Source organism: Phaethon aethereus, assembly GCF_964289735.1.
Source record: "Phaethon aethereus genome assembly, chromosome: 3".
NCBI classification, from domain to species: domain Eukaryota; kingdom Metazoa; phylum Chordata; class Aves; order Phaethontiformes; family Phaethontidae; genus Phaethon; species Phaethon aethereus.
This window is the reverse complement of record NC_138576.1, coordinates 95,958,256-95,977,004: the sequence shown is the minus strand read 5'-3', so window position 1 is coordinate 95,977,004 and position 18,749 is coordinate 95,958,256. Positions and strand designations below refer to the sequence as shown.

General features: G+C 35.6%; 1 protein-coding gene across 1 annotated transcript in view; it reads left to right on the top strand.

The window, feature by feature from the left end:
- BTBD9 (BTB domain containing 9) overlaps positions 1-18,749 on the top strand; it is a gene marked incomplete at both ends in the record, with an annotated part of 124,000 nt that overhangs the window by 61,987 nt on the left and 43,264 nt on the right. The window contains one exon of the mRNA XM_081997161.1: positions 18,621-18,730. Within this exon, the coding sequence (XP_081853287.1) occupies positions 18,621-18,730 (110 nt within the window). The remainder of the gene's footprint in view (positions 1-18,620; positions 18,731-18,749) is intronic.

The following is an 18,749-nucleotide window of genomic DNA, read 5'->3' as shown; positions in this document are numbered from 1 at the left end:
TTTTTAAGAGTAATTTGAACAGTTAATAATTTTTGGCCACTGAGTTAAAGGGGTTCCATTGTAATTGAATGGGTAAACTGTGAAGCTTGATAAGAGAGGGACTATTAAGAGAGCCTGATATGAAATGGCTGGAAATACAAGCAGTGTTCAAATATTTAAAAAGGTGGAGGTAGAAATGATGTGTAAAGCTTTGGTATGAATGGCATTTTGAATTTGTTCAACTAAAAGGCATTGAAGTGCAGAAGAGAATGATCTGGAAGTGGGGAGTGGGGCCATCTGCACTCTTTCTCCCATCTGTGGCCTTTCTCTCTATCCATCAAAGTTGTTCGCAATAAAGAACATTTAAAAATTAGGTGCCCTCCACCACAGATTCTTGTCTTGGGCAAATAACTAACAGAGATTTTATTTTGGATTCGAAGTTTAGACTAGAACTATATAGGAGTGTAATGTTCCAATTTTCTTTTCTCTTGGACGTCAGTTTAAAAACCATATAAGCTCTAAAGGCTCTAAAGATAGATACCTTAAATATTCTTTACTTTAGTGACCTGTTAAAACCATTCCATGTCAGAAGTGATGAATAGTTTTTGTGGGTTCTGAGCAGGTTCCTGATCGATTGGTTGCTAGTTAATGAGGGAGAAGGACAAGAGAAGCTGAAGTCCAGCTGACTGTGCCAGAGCACACCTGCCTTTGCTCTTTACTTCATTTTCTCTGTAATGAAGGAACCAATTGGTTTAGAGCGATCAATGCTGACCTATTAGGATCAGGCAGTGTTCTGGCATTGCCAAGGCAATTAAATTCAGCAGAGCAAGGATTATAAAGGAAAAAAAAGAAACGGCCTGAGACTTTGAATTGAGTAAGAGCTACATTGGTATTTTAAGGTTGGCAAAAAAACCCAAGACAATATAGTTGAAAAGAATTAAATCATTACCATGTTCTCTTTTGTGTGAGATTGGGAGTGACAAGATCGTTGTCATTTGTCCTTTAAATTTGACAATCTCGGGTCCTGCTTCTGCAACTGGGGATTTCTGCACAATGTAATGTATGTATTTGGAGGAGGCAGTTTGCTCTGAAATTTCATATTGGTACTTGAAATCTTCCCCTTTATTGTCTATTCTGTTCTGTACTATTAAACTCGTAGGCTGTATACCTTCACAAAGTGATTAATTTCAACTGAGGGGGATAAAAAAAGCCCAAACCCTTAGTAAGTAATCATAATAGGTAGCTCGTGTCAAGTGGTAAGCTTAGAAAGTTTGCCATATATTTTAAGATTTAAATAAGGTGAAATTTTTATGATTCTGCCAAATTTTTTGTTGCTTTGTGTGTATGTCCTTAAAAGATAATGAATTTGTATCCAGTAAGAGTTTTGGCCTTGCCAAAACCAGTATATTTGGCAAGTTGGAATTAACTGGCATCAAATGTTAAATAGTTTCCTGCTCCATACTTTAATTTACAAATCTATTGAATGTGGACATTAACTGGCAATATTATTCATATTAAACTAAATGCCAGGATGTCCCATCTATGCCTATTTGCTGCTTGAAAGAGGCTGATGCATTGTTTTTTAAGATTCATCCATTCTGAGTCAAGACATTAAAAAAAACAAAGCAACAACAACAACAAAAAAACCAAATAAACCAAACTCTGGAGGCAAACCAAAAATTTTGATAAAATATTTTAGAAGTATAATATCAAAACAATAGTATCCAAGTATGATTTACCTTCATATCTGATATTCTCAGTTTTACATGATTCACCCACATTTCTGTGGAAGTTAACCTTCCCTTCTTTTCACCTCAAAACCATCAGAGAGCCTGAATATATATAAAGTTCCTGTAATCATCAATTGCATGTTGTCATTTTAACCTTCATCACGTGAGCATCCTTTAGTTTATGCTTGCCCTGGAGCAGATGAGGTGCATAATCCTATTCTTCTGAGCTTTTAAAGCATTTTTATTGGATCTCTGTAACTGAGTTTAATCAACTTCTTATTTTGAAATCTGAAGCTCATGAGCTAACATGTCAAGTCCATTCTAGCTGTTAACTGTGGCTTTGTGCTGACTTTAGTGATTTTAGGAGTATGTTCATACATGTGTGTGTATACATATATATATATATACACACACACCATTTTAATTTTCACTAGGGAACCCCAGTGATTATGATCATATATCCTATAAGAGGTGGGAGGCATGGAAATTTTTATGGTGACACTTTTTGGTGTGCTACTTTTCTGACATAATTGTTCCCCCTTCAAACTCTTCACGAGTTAGTTTTCAGATACGGTTGTAGAAGCTCTTCATCTTTGAATCTGTTGATCATGGAATAAATGTTCTACTTGCAAAGAAAGTATCGGGTGTGGGGACTTCAAAGGTGGTTGTTGGAATTGGTGTATTTCTGCCCTCTGTGTAGGGAGTGTGCAAATGATGGATAGTGCTAATGACTTCTGTCTGGAATGTATCCTCGTTTAGGATGTATCATCATTCCAATTTCCACTGATAGAGAAAGGTTTTTGGTTGTTGAGGTTTTTTGCTAAATACATGCTTATACAGCATGGGACGGGTTTAATGTTAATTTTCAGTCTGAATTTATTATAGAGTAGAAACACTGAGTGTAAGCCTCTATTGATTACCAGTAATAAAGTGGATTTGCTATACTGTGGAGTATACTGGTGTTAAACAGGTCTTGAACAGGCAGTTTTTAAATAAGAAGAGCCAAAGAGTATTAATCCATTGACAGTAAGGAAAATCAGGCTTGCTTATCCTGATCTGCTGGTGCAGAGCTTAATTTTGATCCTATGGCACTAACAATAATATAACTGCTAATAAATATAGAAAAAAATTGGTAACAGAATATTTCAAGTAACCTTTCTGTTTAAAAAGGAAAGGGGTACGTTAGCCATGTATGAACTCACTCTCCAAAATTGAGTAGTTTAACCTGTATGTTTGTTGCAGAAACAAGGCTGCTTTTTCCAGGCCAAAGGGTTCACCGGGTTTTCAGTCTCAGCCTTTCATTTGAATAAAGTTCGGTCTATAGTCCAAAGCTTTTATTGAAGTACAGGTCTGGAATGTCTCTTTCTGAAAAGGGACATCACTGCATAAAATTTATGTAAAAAAATGAATTTTTTTATGATGATGGTTTAGCATTTCAGAAGTCACGAAGGTTTTAACTTTGAATTCTAATTTAAATGTGTCTTGGGCCTTCAGCATTAGTATTTATGAGGCTGCGAGTCATTTTGAGGTTGAATTTTTTGGTGTAGAATAGGCATGTTTATAGACTTCACTAATGCAAAACAAACACGGCTAGAGTCATAGCACAGGTGCAGCTACAGTGCTCTCCATTTGTGGTGTAATAAAACATACTTCTGCATTTTATTTATTCATTGTAGATGTCCTTTATGTGTGTGCAACATTATCACTTTGAAACAGAGGTGGAAAACCGAAGCTGTAGGTGTGAAACTAAAAACATATGCATAGGGTTTACCTTTTAAAATACTGACATTTTACAACAATAGTGTATTATATATAATAAAAATAATCTTTGAATCCTTACAAATTAACATTGGCAATGCATACCTGACAAGATATTTTCAAAATTATGCTGCACTTATACAGGAGAACAAAGTTTTGTATCATGCGTACAAAAAAAGTGTAGTAATGCCCCTGTATGCTTTACGTAATGGCCTGATGAGCCACAAGTGGGTTCCAACCGTGGGAACTCAAACATGAGGTCATTGTGCTAAGGGGGATAACAAAATTCTGCTAGAGGTTTTTGATCCCCTCCTCCTTCACAAAACACAATGAATGCTTTTAAAGTCTGAAGCTAAATATGTTAAGAGGTGTCACAGTAAAATCAGATCTTATTTGTATGGCTAAAGAATTTATTTTGGTATATTAGTTTTTGCTTTGAGGTTAGATATTACTTTAAAAGTAAGTTCCTTTAAAAAGGTGTGTTGGACTGAGATAGGTACAGAATAATATGGAACTGCCTGTTCATTAATTTTCACTGCATTTTCTCTTTTTTTCTTTTTCTTGCTTTTCCCACTATTTCTACTCTTTCCTTAGTTATAGTCATGCTTTGGGCTTGCTTGGTTGATTGGGGTTTTTTTGTCGTTGTTTTGTTGGTTTTTTTGTCTTAAATACCTCTCCTGAAACAGAAGTAGATGTCAAGTCTCATATGCTAGATGATCTTCTCGTAGCATTATACATTTTGTTGTCTGTTAGTTGCCCAAATTGCTTGTCATATACAGATGTGCATCTTTAAATACTATGTAATTATAATGTTTTCACACAGTGGTTAATATATTAACTTGATCATTACATATAGAAAATGGAATCAAACATTGGGCAAATGATTTTTAATAGTCCAGCTATATTAGAGCTGGAATTTGTTCATGTCCAACCACTATATTTTTGTTTTACTTATTTATTTGTGGAAACTCAGCAAATGTAATAGAATGCCTGAGTATAAGAGGTCGGATCACATAGAAATCCTATTTCTCTGGTATGTGTGTATAACGAAATGAAAATGTGATCCAAACATGAGTTAGGCATGCACATTTTAACTTTACTCTGGCTACCATAGGTAGTAATAGCAGGTGAGTTGCAGGGATGCAGGTTTCAGCTACAGAGGCTCTGAGGGTTCTTTGTAAGACTTCTGTGTGCGTTAATCCACAGTGTAGGGTGTAAAACCAATGGTTACAGTGGCATTAAAATTACCATGACTTTGTTTCCCCATACTTCAGTCCCTTTTGCTAATTAAGCATGCTGCTGGACTCTTTTTCCCTGAAATCAGTTTTAAAGGCTTCTAGAAACCATTGTTTCACTAACATTTTGGCACTATTGATTTCTTTTGGTTTATCCATCCCTCTCCTGAGTTGACATTAAGAATCTGAAAGTGAGATATTGAGAGTGAGCTGTGTGTATTTAGGTAGAAACACTGACCAGTCTTCTCTGGAGTAATATAAAAAAATCCACAAAACAGGCAATATAAAGTAATATAAAAAAACCGATCAGGAAGTGAGAGTTTGATATAGAGTTGATATAGTTGAGCCATTGGGAGTTGTAGGAAGTCAAGAAAGCTGTACGATCAGATATTAAATAGGTGGATAGGTTATACATGAAAGGACATACATTACATAAATCAATACCACGATTACCTGCTAAATATGGAGGCAGTAGGGTCTTAAACATTTTATGGTGCAAAGTACACAGGTTAGTTATTGATTTCAACTGAAATTTGGAGGCTATATTCTAAGTATATCAAGATCATTCTGAATATATCAAATATATTATCTAGTTCAGGATATGTGACCTAGTAGGGAAATGGGAAATACTAAGTGAACTGCCGAAGTGAAAGAAAGTGGGCATGAGCTGAGAGGAGGAGATATAGCAAGACATCTGAAAATGAAGTGTGAAAATTTGACTTTGGGCATAGGTAAAGAAGTCCAGAAGGGCATGTGATGGGGGAGCCTTAGTTCTGAAGTTCAAAGGCTCCACTCAGTGAAGGACAAAAATATATCAGAGTCCTCTATTGCCTGTAAATTTTGAGTTAATGAAAATACAGCAATAAATAATATTGATTGCCTCTATTTCCAAACAGAGATTTATGTTGTTATACTGAGAATAATAATATTACAGATGAAAAGATAGTATTAGCCTGATAATAGCCTACTAGTCATAACTGACATCAATAACAGCTAGGAATAAAGCATTGAAGTATAAGGAAGAGCTGCCTCCTGAAACATGTTTTCACTACATCAATATATAAGAATAAAATACATAAACTTCTCTTTTAGCTTCATATCAAAATAATGCAGTACTGAGTTCAAATTATCAGCTTAATAAAGTGAAGTAGATGGTTTCAAAGGTAATACAGCACATTCAGGTAGATTGACTTGATATGCTAATGAAGGTTATGTCTGCAGAATCCAGAGTCATAGAACTGCATGATAAGATTCGTTGAACAGATACTCTCTGCCACAGAGCACTGCTGTCACTTCTGAGGCAAGAACTGTGTTACTTAGAAGGAAAAATCTTCTTGAAGAAGGTACAATACAAACTAATACCTTTCAGTGGCAGTTGTTCTAATGTAGTGTTGTAATGATCTATTTGGATTTTGAACAGGAGAGTTGGGTGTGCTCATAGCACTTTGGGAAGGCCAGGTACAAGGTAATAACAAGGGAGAGCTATCAGGTATCCTGAGGGTAGGTATGGTGAAACAAGCATGTGAACACACCAGCTCAGCAGTTTTTTTTTTTCCAACACAAATGTGTAACTGCAGGTTTCTGATAGGATGTTAGGTCTAACAATTGTACAGCCTATATCACTAATATAATTTTCACTATCTCGCCTGCTGTGCAGGATAGGGACTATTGAAAAGACATTTCTTACTCCTCCCCCATCCCCCCTCCCCCTTTTTTTTTACTTCTGACTTTTTGGTTTAAGTATAGTGGTTTATTTCTTCATTGAGGATTCATATTTTAAAGTGTTAGCTAAGTAAATTCAGCAATACTCCAAAGCAGACAAAAGTGAAAGAAACTTCCTGTTAAACCGAATGTCATGGTTTTGTTTTGGGAGCTCTGGTTTGTCAGTGCTAGAGGCGTGCTGTATGGGCAGAATTCTTTTTTCCTGTTGAGGTAAACACAGATGTGGGTCCCAAGTTTATAAGGTGGCATCAGGGATGTTGTGGTATGAGTTTTGATGGATCAGAGCACTTAAAAAATCTCTTTCACATTTTCTTTTTTTAAAGAGTTTTCTAAGTTGTTTTTTAGAGCTACATTTCAGTGGTTTTCATCTTGAACATAGTACCAAATTTAATGATAGAGGAAGAAATATCAAGAAGGTTTACCTGAATTAGAGCCTAGTACAGTAGATTCATGAGTAATGGAAATATTTCAGTGACAGCATTAAGCTGGGAAAAGAAGGCTTACGCTTTCTGAGTACTACATGTCTTCTGGACTGAAAAAGGCAGAGGTTTATGGAGAAGAAATAACTTTTGTTACATTAGAGGATCCTAGGTAGATCATTAAAATTATTTAAGGAGCCTTAATTTTGTCATAACTTTGCTCTAAGCCTATAAATTTGCTACTTTCAGCATTTTTAGTACAATTTTTATATGCAGTGAGTTTTTGTTACTTTTTTGAAACAGTTGATGAAACCTCTCTCTGGCACTCCTTAGTATTTAGATAGGTAAAAGGATGATGGCTTAATGCATTCTGTCTTTAAGTAGGTATCCAGACAAAGCTCTGTTTGATTCCCAAGTAAAATATTCTTTGTTCATAGTGAAGGAAGTTATTACTCTGGGTTTTTTTCCATGTCCATAAAACTTACTTCACAGCAGAAGTAGTCATCCTGTTAGAAATATTGGTGCGCGGGCAAGTACTGACATTTTCATGGCCTTTCAATGCTCTGTGGGATCTGTTGTTAAGTATTTGAAAGGTATTACAAAGGAAGATCAAGGCAGATTTGTTGTTGTTACTGATACAAATATGCCATATGATCATCTCTATCAGTGCTCAGTTACTTTCATAAAATTCTTTTTGTAGAGTTGTTCACAATTGTAACGCCCTTCACCGCAACGCAATCTGAGTGTGTTGTGTTGTCAGTGTCCCGTTACATTAAGCTGTGGTGACCTGAAGGTGTTGTATAAATGACAAATTGCAGCATTGACCCCAGTGAGATATTTCTTCCACCGCCGATAGAGGTGATAATGTGTGACAACCTGTAACTCTTCGGTTTTCCTGGAAAAATCCAATAACTGTGGTGAAACATTGTTTGAACATAAATACATCCTAACTTCTTAGTTTTTTAGTGGAAATATGTTGTTTAATGTCTTGAGACAAAATGAAAGGTAATTCCTTCATTCAGCTCTTTTCTAGGTGCTTTTGGCACCAGCTTGTCTTACATGGCTTGAGTTGCTTATATTGGCAGAAATAGTGGAAGCGTTTTGGTGAATGGTTGAAGGAGTTACATTAATACAGAATTACATGCAAAAGTTTGGTTTATTGCACCTTTTCTTTACTGCATGTAGTGGCGAAGATGTTCAGTTGTTTTTCGTTTGAGCTGGAATCATCAGCAAACTATTCCTGTGCGGATATAAGATTAGCTTAAAGATATGGTGTGAGCCAAAGAGCACACAAACCCAAACTGATTTGCAGAAATGTAATGATTTTTATCACTTTATGAAAAGCATATCAACTTCAGCTGTTAAAGTGTGTTTCAACAGAAGGAAACTTCATGGCTAATTGTGAGGTGCTTATTTATTATGATAGATAAGTATTACCTAGAGGGAACCTACTGTCAGCTCACTCAGTGTTGAGCAAATTCTGGACAGGTGAGAACTTTGTTTTCTATTACACTTAAAAGAAAATAAATATTTTAAAAGAGAAGTCTTACTTTATTTCTCTGGTTACCATTTATGCTGTTCTTCCATTGCCTCCAAATTGATTTTTAGGATTTATGACCTTAGATTTAAAACAGTTTAATTTTAGATGTTTTACCATATGAAGGGAACTATATGACTGGTTATTAAATCCAATTGTTCTTTGGTTAAGGAACCAGTTGAAGAGACCTCAGTTCAGTAGCTCAATAAATATATTTGTCTTCTGCAGGTGTGCTCACCTGCTCAGAAGTGCTAGTGGCGTAGTTCATAGACATGTCAAACATAAATTATTTTCATATTGTAGGAGATCCAGAACTATATTTTTAAAAAATTATCAAATTTTATAGGGGCTGTGGCAGCCAGTGTAACACTCCAGCCTGAGTAATCAGTTGAATTGGTGTGATGTTGCAAAGTACTGTTCTGAGTTAATCAAACAGTTCTCCTGATTGCTTATTATATATGATAAATGTGGTTCTACTCTACAGCTAAAATGAATCACACAAAAAAAAAAGTGGAAAAAGAGAAGCAGCAAGAACAAGAAATACTTATATTAAAGTAGGTGTCTGTCTTAAATGCTCTGTCTTTAAAATAACCCTAATTCACCTCTTCTCACAGGAACTCAAGTTTCTGGAGATTTTATTATTGGTATACAGATATTGGAAGTCACTGCCCTTCTCTTCTACCATACCATCTCGCAGCTGCTAGGCTCTGTAGGAGTGTTTGTGCAAGTTAATGTAGACCTACCTGTAATCCAAATTTATGATCTTTCGCCATGTTATCTATTATTTGCAGTAAAGTACAATTTGATTTAAAAATAACTAGACTTACAAAGCTTATGAGATTGAATCTGCTGCACTGTCCATGTCTGATGAACAGTCCCATAAATAATATTTCTTTTGTCTTTTATTTTATATCTCAGTTCAAGCCTGCAGCAGTTAGCAGTTAGGTCTTGAGTATACTGGAAAGTGTAAGCAATACAGATTAGAGATACTGATTGAGGTAGCAACTGTATATAAGTGTAGCAGGTGCTACTGCTAATTGATACCGTGTCAGATTTTTCTCATAAAATGCAGAACGTAGTGAATTTAGAAATAATTGGTTGATACTTTCACTGATCTGTCTCACATCAGACATTTGTTTCACCAATATGAAAACCATGTCTTACAATTTCCAGTGAGGCTTCTCTTGCATTTCATAGTGTCTGATATATATTTCTGTGTGAATTCGAGTCTTCACAGATAATTTCTAAAACGCATCTGAAGAATGATCGTAGTTAAGAGTTTGGTTAAGCTGTGTGTTCTCAGGAGCAGAACAGGTGTTGCACACTTTAATTATGTTAGAAAGGAACATCAGAGCAATCAGAACTGACATCCACTAGTTTAAGTGAGGCATTACTGGTGATTTTTATTTTTAGGGATTTTGCTCCTACAAACACTGCTCCTACTGTTGAAGGATTTAAGTTGATGTTTCTGGTAAGTGACATAGTCACTGTTGGCAGGGCATCTGTAAATCACTGGATAGTACAAGGGTTTTAATAACTGTATGATCATATCTTTACTTAAGGAACCAATTAAAAAAGCCATCCTTGCCTTAGATCTAAAGCACTTGAATATTAACAACAAATGCTTTATCATAAATGTTTTAAAGATATAATTATGGCAGACTTAGCCCACATTTCAGCATTCCAAAATTGTTTGCACCAGCAATACTTTGCATTGATTTTTTTTTTTTCCTTCTTTTTTTCATTGCACCTCCAGCTACAAGGAGTTCTATCCATAGGTGCAAAATTTTCAAATTATAAAAATATTGATAAAAAATAATTTTTATATTACCAGTACTTAGCTGATTCCCCTCAAGTATTGCTTAGCATTTTTCCGGTACAATTTTGACATAACAAATGGTAGGGTTCCTTGCATATATCCTTGGATATATTTATCAGTAAGTAAAAAGTTATACTGTTTGCGCAGTCTTTTTTTGTTTGGTTGGCTTTTATATTCTTATTTATTTAACATTTAATTCTTCATGTGTATTTGTGACAGTTTCATAGGAAGAACTTCTGGATTTCTTGCTTTTTTTAAACACAGGTTGAAATCACAATTTTTTTTTTGTGATTTTGAGCTACCTTGATGCAGGTTGATGCTTCTTTTTATTTTTTTTTTTGTCAACTTCATTCTAGATACTTTGTTCTAATACTTAAAAAATATTTTTTTGTCACATTGCATGTAGTCTGATTCCAGTCTAGATCTAGACAGCTCTTACTGAGGTGTCCTTGGAGCAAGAAGTAATTATTGCATGTTAAGTGCACAGGCTGGTGGAACATAGGAATCTGGGGGAAATGGAAAACATTCTCAATTTCATTGAATAGAACTTTCCTGTATTTTCTTCTGTTTTATTCAGTATGTTTAAAAATGTGGAGGCTACAATGTATCTATATAATGAAGCCTAAGCTAAATTGACTGAAAGCTGTGAAACCACATCAGGATATACTGTGATTCAAAGAAAACAAGTCCTATTGAAGTTTATGTGCATTTTTGAAAGAATTTGGCTCCATGTCACCCCAGCCTGGAAGACATGCAGAGCAAGCACGTGTGCTCTATAAATCCCATGTCCACTTTGTGCTAGAACTAGACTTCCTGAGGAACAATGCTTTCTTCTGTATTTGAGAGTTTTGGGGTTTTTTCTGTAAAAATTAATTTATTAGGGTCCCATTTTATGTATTCCACAGAAATGAGATAAAGATAAATGAAAGTGATATTTAAGTTGGGTTTGGCTAACAAAGTTGAATCAGGGATAGGGTTTAAACACAGATTTCATGTCATGAAAATCTTACTGTCTGCTGCTACCAGATTTTGAATTCATGGTGAAAGTCCATTATGAGATCAGGTGAAATTACAGATTCCTGGCCATATCTAGACAGGTTCTGGGGTGTAGAACTGTTTTGGGTTGAGATTTGACCTGAAACAAAACCTTCAGAGCCAAGTGCAGATTTGAGGAATTGAATGGAACTGGAGATGCACACGATGTGAAGATTCAGATTCTAGCAAGTTTACCTCAAATCTGGGTTCTTATGTTGTAAAATAAAATTTAAAAAAAAATTGGAAACCAGTAATGAAAAAAATTACCATTTGTAAGCTCCTTATTCTTACATGTGGAATACAAAATATGTTATTGCATCATCAAATGTTACTTATATTCCCATGCACATCCGTGTTAATTTGGTTAAATATGTTCAGAAACATTGGTTGCTTGGTTGATATGCTGCATATATATAGTACAAAATTACATATCCTGCTTAATTATTGTATATCAATATATTTATCCACTTGAATGCTGCAGCATAAAGTATCTGGATACACATTCTAGCAAATTAGAAAGAGAAATGTTTTCAAACTGCTACACTGTTGCGTGTATTTGCATTAATTGCAATGGTGAAAAGGTTTTTTGTATGCTTTTCTTACTAGAGTTCAATTATTTTGTCATGTGTGTTTTACTTGATTTGTTGCTGTTTTCTATATTTGCAGCAAGGATTTCCTTTTGGTATAGAATAGATTCTATTAGACTTTCTCATCTAAGTGCAGGAAAACTTGTCTCCTGTCAAAAGGCAGAAATGCGTTCCACGTTTGCTCTGGCTTAATTCTTTATTTTATATATTTATTTACATCCACATGTTTTTCCACATGGTTTAATTCTGGCAGTAGATTTTTCCTCCTTGCTTTTCTTTATCCTCCTGCCATGAGTCTGTTGATTCAGCTGTGTGAGTCTGAAGGATTATATATTTTACGGAGTTGTCAATAAATGCGGTTTAGATGGTGGGGAATAGCACTGTTTCCTTTTCCACTAAAAGACAAACAGAATGTCTCCTAATGCCCTTGTGTGCTTGGCTGTATCTCATGTATCTCTGGCAGTGATCAGAATGTGAATGTTAGCGGTTTCTAAGCAGTTAGAGGAGATACGAAGTACGTAGGACTAGCACTGGTGTCTCATACCAAATGCTCCATGAGGGAGAATGAAATGCCAAGTTCTTAAGAGCTCATTTGGTACATATTGGATTTTCTTTATTTTAGTTTGCTGTTGCTGTTCTGGGTCGCTTTCATAGTAACTTAGAGTGGATATCAGTGCAAAATACCAGTTAATTTCCTTTACCTCTCTTTACTCCATCTTCTGTCTCAATATTCTCAAGGGATTGGAATCTGTGCTTAATATATTCCAGAGTTTGTCTGTATCTTACTGGCGTTATTACAATGAAGGATTAAAATGGATCCTAGAGTATGCATATTTTTATGCTTTGACACGTATGTCCTAAATACTGTTCTGATGCAGGCAGCTGAGCTTTGGCATTAGTAGTCCTCCAGGGTATCCACAGCTGAATCGGTGGTATGTTCAGCAGCAGCTGTTACCTGAATTAAATGTGTCAGCTGTACAAATGTAAAGAGCAGAAGTAAAACATAATGTAGTTGTTCAGAAATGTGAGTAGTTGTAGTCACAACAGGTTTCCCAAGTCATAGTTTTGTGTAAATGTGACGAATTGCTCTGGGAAAAGTAGGGGATGGATGAGGGCATTGTCATGTGGCTGCCTAATTAATCAACCCAGGTAGTTCATTCAAATTTTAGTAGTTTAAGATTCTATCAAGATCCAGTAGAACATGCTGTTTCCCTCTAGTTAAAATAATTGGGGGGGGCAGGGAGAAAGAAGAATAATACAGATTTTTCTGGTGTTCCTGCAGTTGGAGTCTCAGGGCCAAGTGTAGCATGACTGTGCCTACAGAAGCCTGTGGCATGTGGTTGAAACTCATACAGCACTTAAATACTATCAATATCCATTATTCTCCAACACAGACAGAAACCAAAACAAAATGTCTTCTAAAGGGGCAAAATTCCCATGTTGCAGTCCTGTTCACCTGATAGGGAAGTACTTTTAAACCCACCGAAGTGATCAAGGTTGGGTTTTTGGTTTTTTTGTTTGTTTGTTTATGGGGGTGTGTTTTTTATTAAAGAATGATTCAGGGTTCTTTTTGTCTTCCCCCAGGCTACCAGTTGAGGCTAGAGTCCGTTGACAGAGGATCTAGTCTAGCCCTTGAACTGTCGTTCTTTTACTCTCCTATCACACAAAGAATTATAGATAACTTTGTATTGTATAAAGCTGCTTTGTTCCTGACAGGAAAGTGAACAATTTCTAATTTCACTGGAAAAACTGCTTGTATTGTTTTTAATGTCCGTCCTCCACGTTTTTGCCTGCCCTATCTCTTCCTCAGTGAGCAATATAATTAAAATGCATAGCTTGGCACTAGCATTTTCATTATACAGTTAATTCTTCATCATTCCTCTGTCTCAGCTTAATCAGGTTTGCCCAAGTTTGTGTCACCCACTAACAAAGCACTCCAAAGTTTTGTGTTCATTTAGGATTTGGGCTTTCTGCTCGTTTTTTCCCCCTTCCACCTTGTGGTAATCAAAGCTTTGAAATTACCTTGTAATTCAGCATACACAAATAAGTCTGGTCAGTGGCCCTTTTTAATTAATGACATGCTTGACAAGCACTTGTAGAAAAATGACTGTGTGGCTATGGAAAATAATTAGTATATGCATTTATGTCGATTTAATCAGCATAAAAGATACCTCTATTGTATTTCAGGAAATGTCATCTGTTAAAAATATGTTCTTTAGCTTGTCTCCTCTGTTTTTTCTAATTCAGAGGACTACAGTAACTGCAAACATATGTAGTATTGGAGGTGGGAGAATACCATTCATCTTAGAGGTGAACATATTTGTTCTCCCTACTTGAACAGGTGAAAAGGAGCTGCAAAGCTGTGCAAGGTTTGACCTTATTCATAAATATCTAAAAGAATCAAGATAAAATCAAATGTTTTATCCTGTAGTTAAAGGTTTTATTTTATTTCCATATGGGTTGATTTGTTATTTGTAGCATACAGAGGGTACAGAGCGTGGAGAAGTTACTCCAGCACATCCAGTCCCACAACTGCTTGTTTCTTACTCCTTTAGTTGCAAGAAAGAAAATACTAAGCTAACAAAGATTCATTTGTTTTCTTACGGGATGTATTTTTTTTATAAATATGTAAATGGAAAGCAATGTGAAGGCAGTTAAGCTTCCGAAGTTGGACTTTGAAAGATACAGGGTTACTGAGATTGTTCACCCTTGCAGTCTGAAGTATCCTTTGATCTCATGATGATATCTTGTAGTCATTTCATAACAAGTATTACCAACACTGTTTTCCGCACAGATCCAAAACATAGCCCCATACCAGCTACTATGAAGAAATTTAAATGTCCCAGCCAAAACCACTACAGTATGTTTTAAAAACTTAGTAAGTGATTACATAAAACATGATCCATGTATCTTAAGCATTTGTCGAAGTTGCATGTGCTGAAAAATTGTTCATATTAAGTTTGTTACTGTATTCTTATATTCCAGCTAATAAATCGCTCCAGGAAAATGATGAGGTGGTACACATAGTCTGATTGCCTGAAGGATACTTTTATTTTTAATCATGACTCAGTGGCAGTTCCGTCTGGCAGAAGACTGCTTCGTCAAATGTAAAAACTTTCAAGCATGTCATGAGTTGTAATAGGCATTTTAAATTTCTGAAATCTGCATGCTTTGAATTAAGGCTTCGTTGCTCATATTGAAGTTGTCCACATTGTAGGTTTCTCTCACTATCATATTCCTGAGTGAACTCTTTCTTTTCAGCCTTTCTTTTCAGCCTTTTTCTTCAGTTGTTTAGTGTTCTTCTCATTAAGATGTACCACTTCAGTATTTACAATGTCTTCATCTGACTCTTCTGAAACAGATCATGTACCTTCAATTTTGCTCTTCATTGGTGATATTTGAAATTCAGATACAGCTTGTTTAGCTAGTGGTACTGGGCTTTTCTAATAATTTCTGCCTATTTGAAGGAAGATTATTTTTACAGTCTCAGGCTATGGCGGCTTTAGTATCTTACATGAAGTGGAATAGTAAGTGACAATTTCTATGCAAAATATGAGAATGTGAGTTTAGAAGTTAAGGTGTTCAAAGTAATTTCAAAGATTGCATTATTTTAATTTCCACCATGTAGAAGAATGCAGGATTCAGGCAGGAAATCACGCTGATCATTCGCCTTGAGAGAGATAAGGAAGGAGTAAAACACATGTATTGGGGAGAAAGGATGGGGTTTCTCATATCCTTACTTTCTACCTTGCACTAACATTACAAGATCGAAATAATATACTTTAAAATAATCATGTATACATTAACCTTCTAATGGATGGGATTTTGGTTTGTATTACCACAAAACTGCAACTTTCCAGCAATGTGGAACATTGTCACCTATTGTTCAAAATAACTGATAGGCTATTTAGCATACAAGAATAAGCTTTGTTCCTTTCTACCTGTTGGCAGGGAACTTTGCTAACCAGTGAGTGATCTGTTATTTAACCTAAGTGTGCAGTATGATAAAGATGCTTTTCCCATGGCAAACTATTCAAGTCTTGTGTGTCTCTCACCCTCTTGATCTATTAAAAATACCCCAACCAAAGAACAGCAACAAAAAAACCGGAAAAACCCAAACAGAAAACTTGAAACCAAGAAGCTTGTTCTAGTGTTACAATTTCAAAACACAAAAAAATTGAAATAAATCAGCTTTTAAAGCTAATTATGAAACAGTTTCTTGTGTTCCTATTAATATTGTTACTTTGTTCTCTAAACTCTTTAAAGCAAGGAAGCGTAACTGAAGTATGTCCAAGTATTGCCATTAGCAACGCTCAGGTGATTAGCCTAGAGTGCGTTTTGTCCAAGCACCACAACACAATACCTTTTTTTTCCCCGAGAGAGACAAAGGGGTCTCTTTGGCGAGCCAGCCTCTGCGTACACTGATAAATGTTCCAAGGTTGTTCCTGTGTTTAGTCGAAATCTGCGCTTCCAATGCTGGATAGAACAAGAACATTTACTGTTGTCGAGTCCTGGTCATTGCCTGTGTATTTAGGGTTCATATTGTGCTTGTGGATTGACAAAAAGAAAATAATCTGAAAACACTGGATCAAATATGTCTGTGCCTGTTAACTTCAAGGGGATGCATATCCTTAGATGAAGCTGTCTGCCAGACCTCCTAAAACTGAAAGATTCTTTCAAATTTCATGTTAGCTTTCTCTGAACAGCAAACTGTTAGTCCCCTGAATAATTTGATTATAATCTTTTCAGTGGATCTTCAGCATCAGTTTTGCAGAAGGTCAGCTTTGTGAATAGAAACTTTTGGGTCTTGCTCTTGTGTGTCTACTGTGCTTTTGCTATGGCTGTAGCTGACTGTGTGTCACGTGCAAAAGCACTGCAAATTAGCCTCAGCATGTTAAGAACTGAGGCTGATGCAGTTTTGCCTTCATAATGTGAATCCCAAAATACAGCATCTCATCTGTCACCTTGCAGCAGCTGACTGGTTCACATGGGCGAGGCTGGGGAAAGAACTGCTGTTTCCCTGTCAACCAAGATTCCTGCGATGTTCTTTGAAGGCCCTTGTCACAATTACATAGCGAGGGCTAAGTTCTGCTTTACTCTTAAAATACAGGTTCACCTTCTTTATAAAAAATAAATATTTTCTCCAGGCTTGCAACTTTCACTTATTCTACAGAGAATGACTTGCAAGAAATTTGCTACTGTAATAATTAATCAATCTGCAAGTTAATATTACTTAGGGAATGGCATATCATTCTTTTTTGCTTCAAGTCACGATAATTAAAATATTTTTAAGTGAAATTTTAAGCATAATGTATATCAGTGTTGTAATTTTAATCAAATTATATAATTTCATTTTTAGAATGGAACTATTATATAAGCTAATAGGAGCAGAGGTCAAAAACTGGCAATTTTAGCGATGTCATGATATTCAGGTAACTTAGCTGTCTGTTGCAGTCATTTGCATGTAGTAGGTGGATTTTTTAAAATTATTTTTCTGGAAGATTTTTTTCTACATATGGTAAAAACAAATATTGGTATAACAGTCACTGAGCCCTGCTTATAAGAGCTCTTTCATAAGGCACTCAAGTCTTGAAGTGTAAGAGGAGGTTGAACATTAGTACAGTAAATAGCTATGAGGGTTTTTATTGTTTAAAAAAGAAAAATCTCTGGAATCAAAGCTGTGTATCTTTTAAACTTGGTATGAAGAAGAACAGAAGCCAAAATGATTCTGTTGGTAAAGGGCCATTATGTTGGAACTATACTTATACTACGGAAGTGAAAAGTGGTTTTATACCATAGACCGAGGATGTCACCTAAGAGTCATACGTTGTGATACTTCTTAATTGAAATCAGTTCGTTTAATACAGAGATTTCTGCCGTGTGGATAACCCATTTTGTGGGGTAATGATCTTTGGTTTAGGTAGTTTTCTGTGTTGCTTGTTCAACATTTATTGAGATGGTATGCAGTATTCTGTTTAGGATTTTTCAAAATTTATAGTAAGAACTGTTGGATCTTTTCAGAAAATGTGGGAATCGGACTGAATCAAGGTTAATGGCTGTTTATAAAAAGTGAAGCCTACAGGGTAATACAGAAGGTGAATAGGTCACAGTATTCAAGAGCAGCTCTATTTGATTTTCAATTAGAGTCTAGAAGTGTAAGTTCAGGAATGAAACCCAGAGCTAGCTATGTTTCATAACATTTGACTAGTCAGATTTTTTTTTTTGTTATTAATAAGAGATACACCAACAAAGACGTTGATATCCTGTACATCCAGTGTTAGAATTAGAAACAGTCATATTTAAATGGAATTAATTTTTGGCTTCTGCAGAGAAGCCTCACTGGTTTGTTGGGTTTGTCCTGGCTGTTTGAAGTCTTTCGTTGTGGTAAAAAGCAGTTGGTAAAGGGATTTTTTTAATTGTTATTATGATTATTTAAAGCCTCCATGAGCACACATTTGCACTAAAAGACCAATTCTAAACCAGAGGGTCCCTCATTTTGCTTTTCTTGGCAAATTAGTTCAGAAGGATTTTTGACTAGATTTTACAGCTCTTCTAAATTTTTTTTTTTTTTTTTTTTCTTAAACTGTACTGGAGCCAGCATCCCAAGTATATCCAAGCTTGCTGTGAAATTTGTACTCTTTTTACTTCTTTTCTTATTTTAAGTTTGGGGTTTTTTAGCAGCTACTCAGTTTGTATGGGTCTGCACAATATACTCCAATTGAATCATTTATATTTTAGTGCATAGGAGTTTGTCATGCTTACTTGTGCTACTTAGCTTTTTTTTTTATTCCCTCTATAGGTATATTCGAATTGTCGGGACCCACAACACAGTGAACAAAGTTTTCCATATTGTGGCATTTGAATGCATGTTCACGAACAAAACGTTTACCCTTGAGAAAGGTCTGATAGGTAAGAGAAAAAAAAAGAA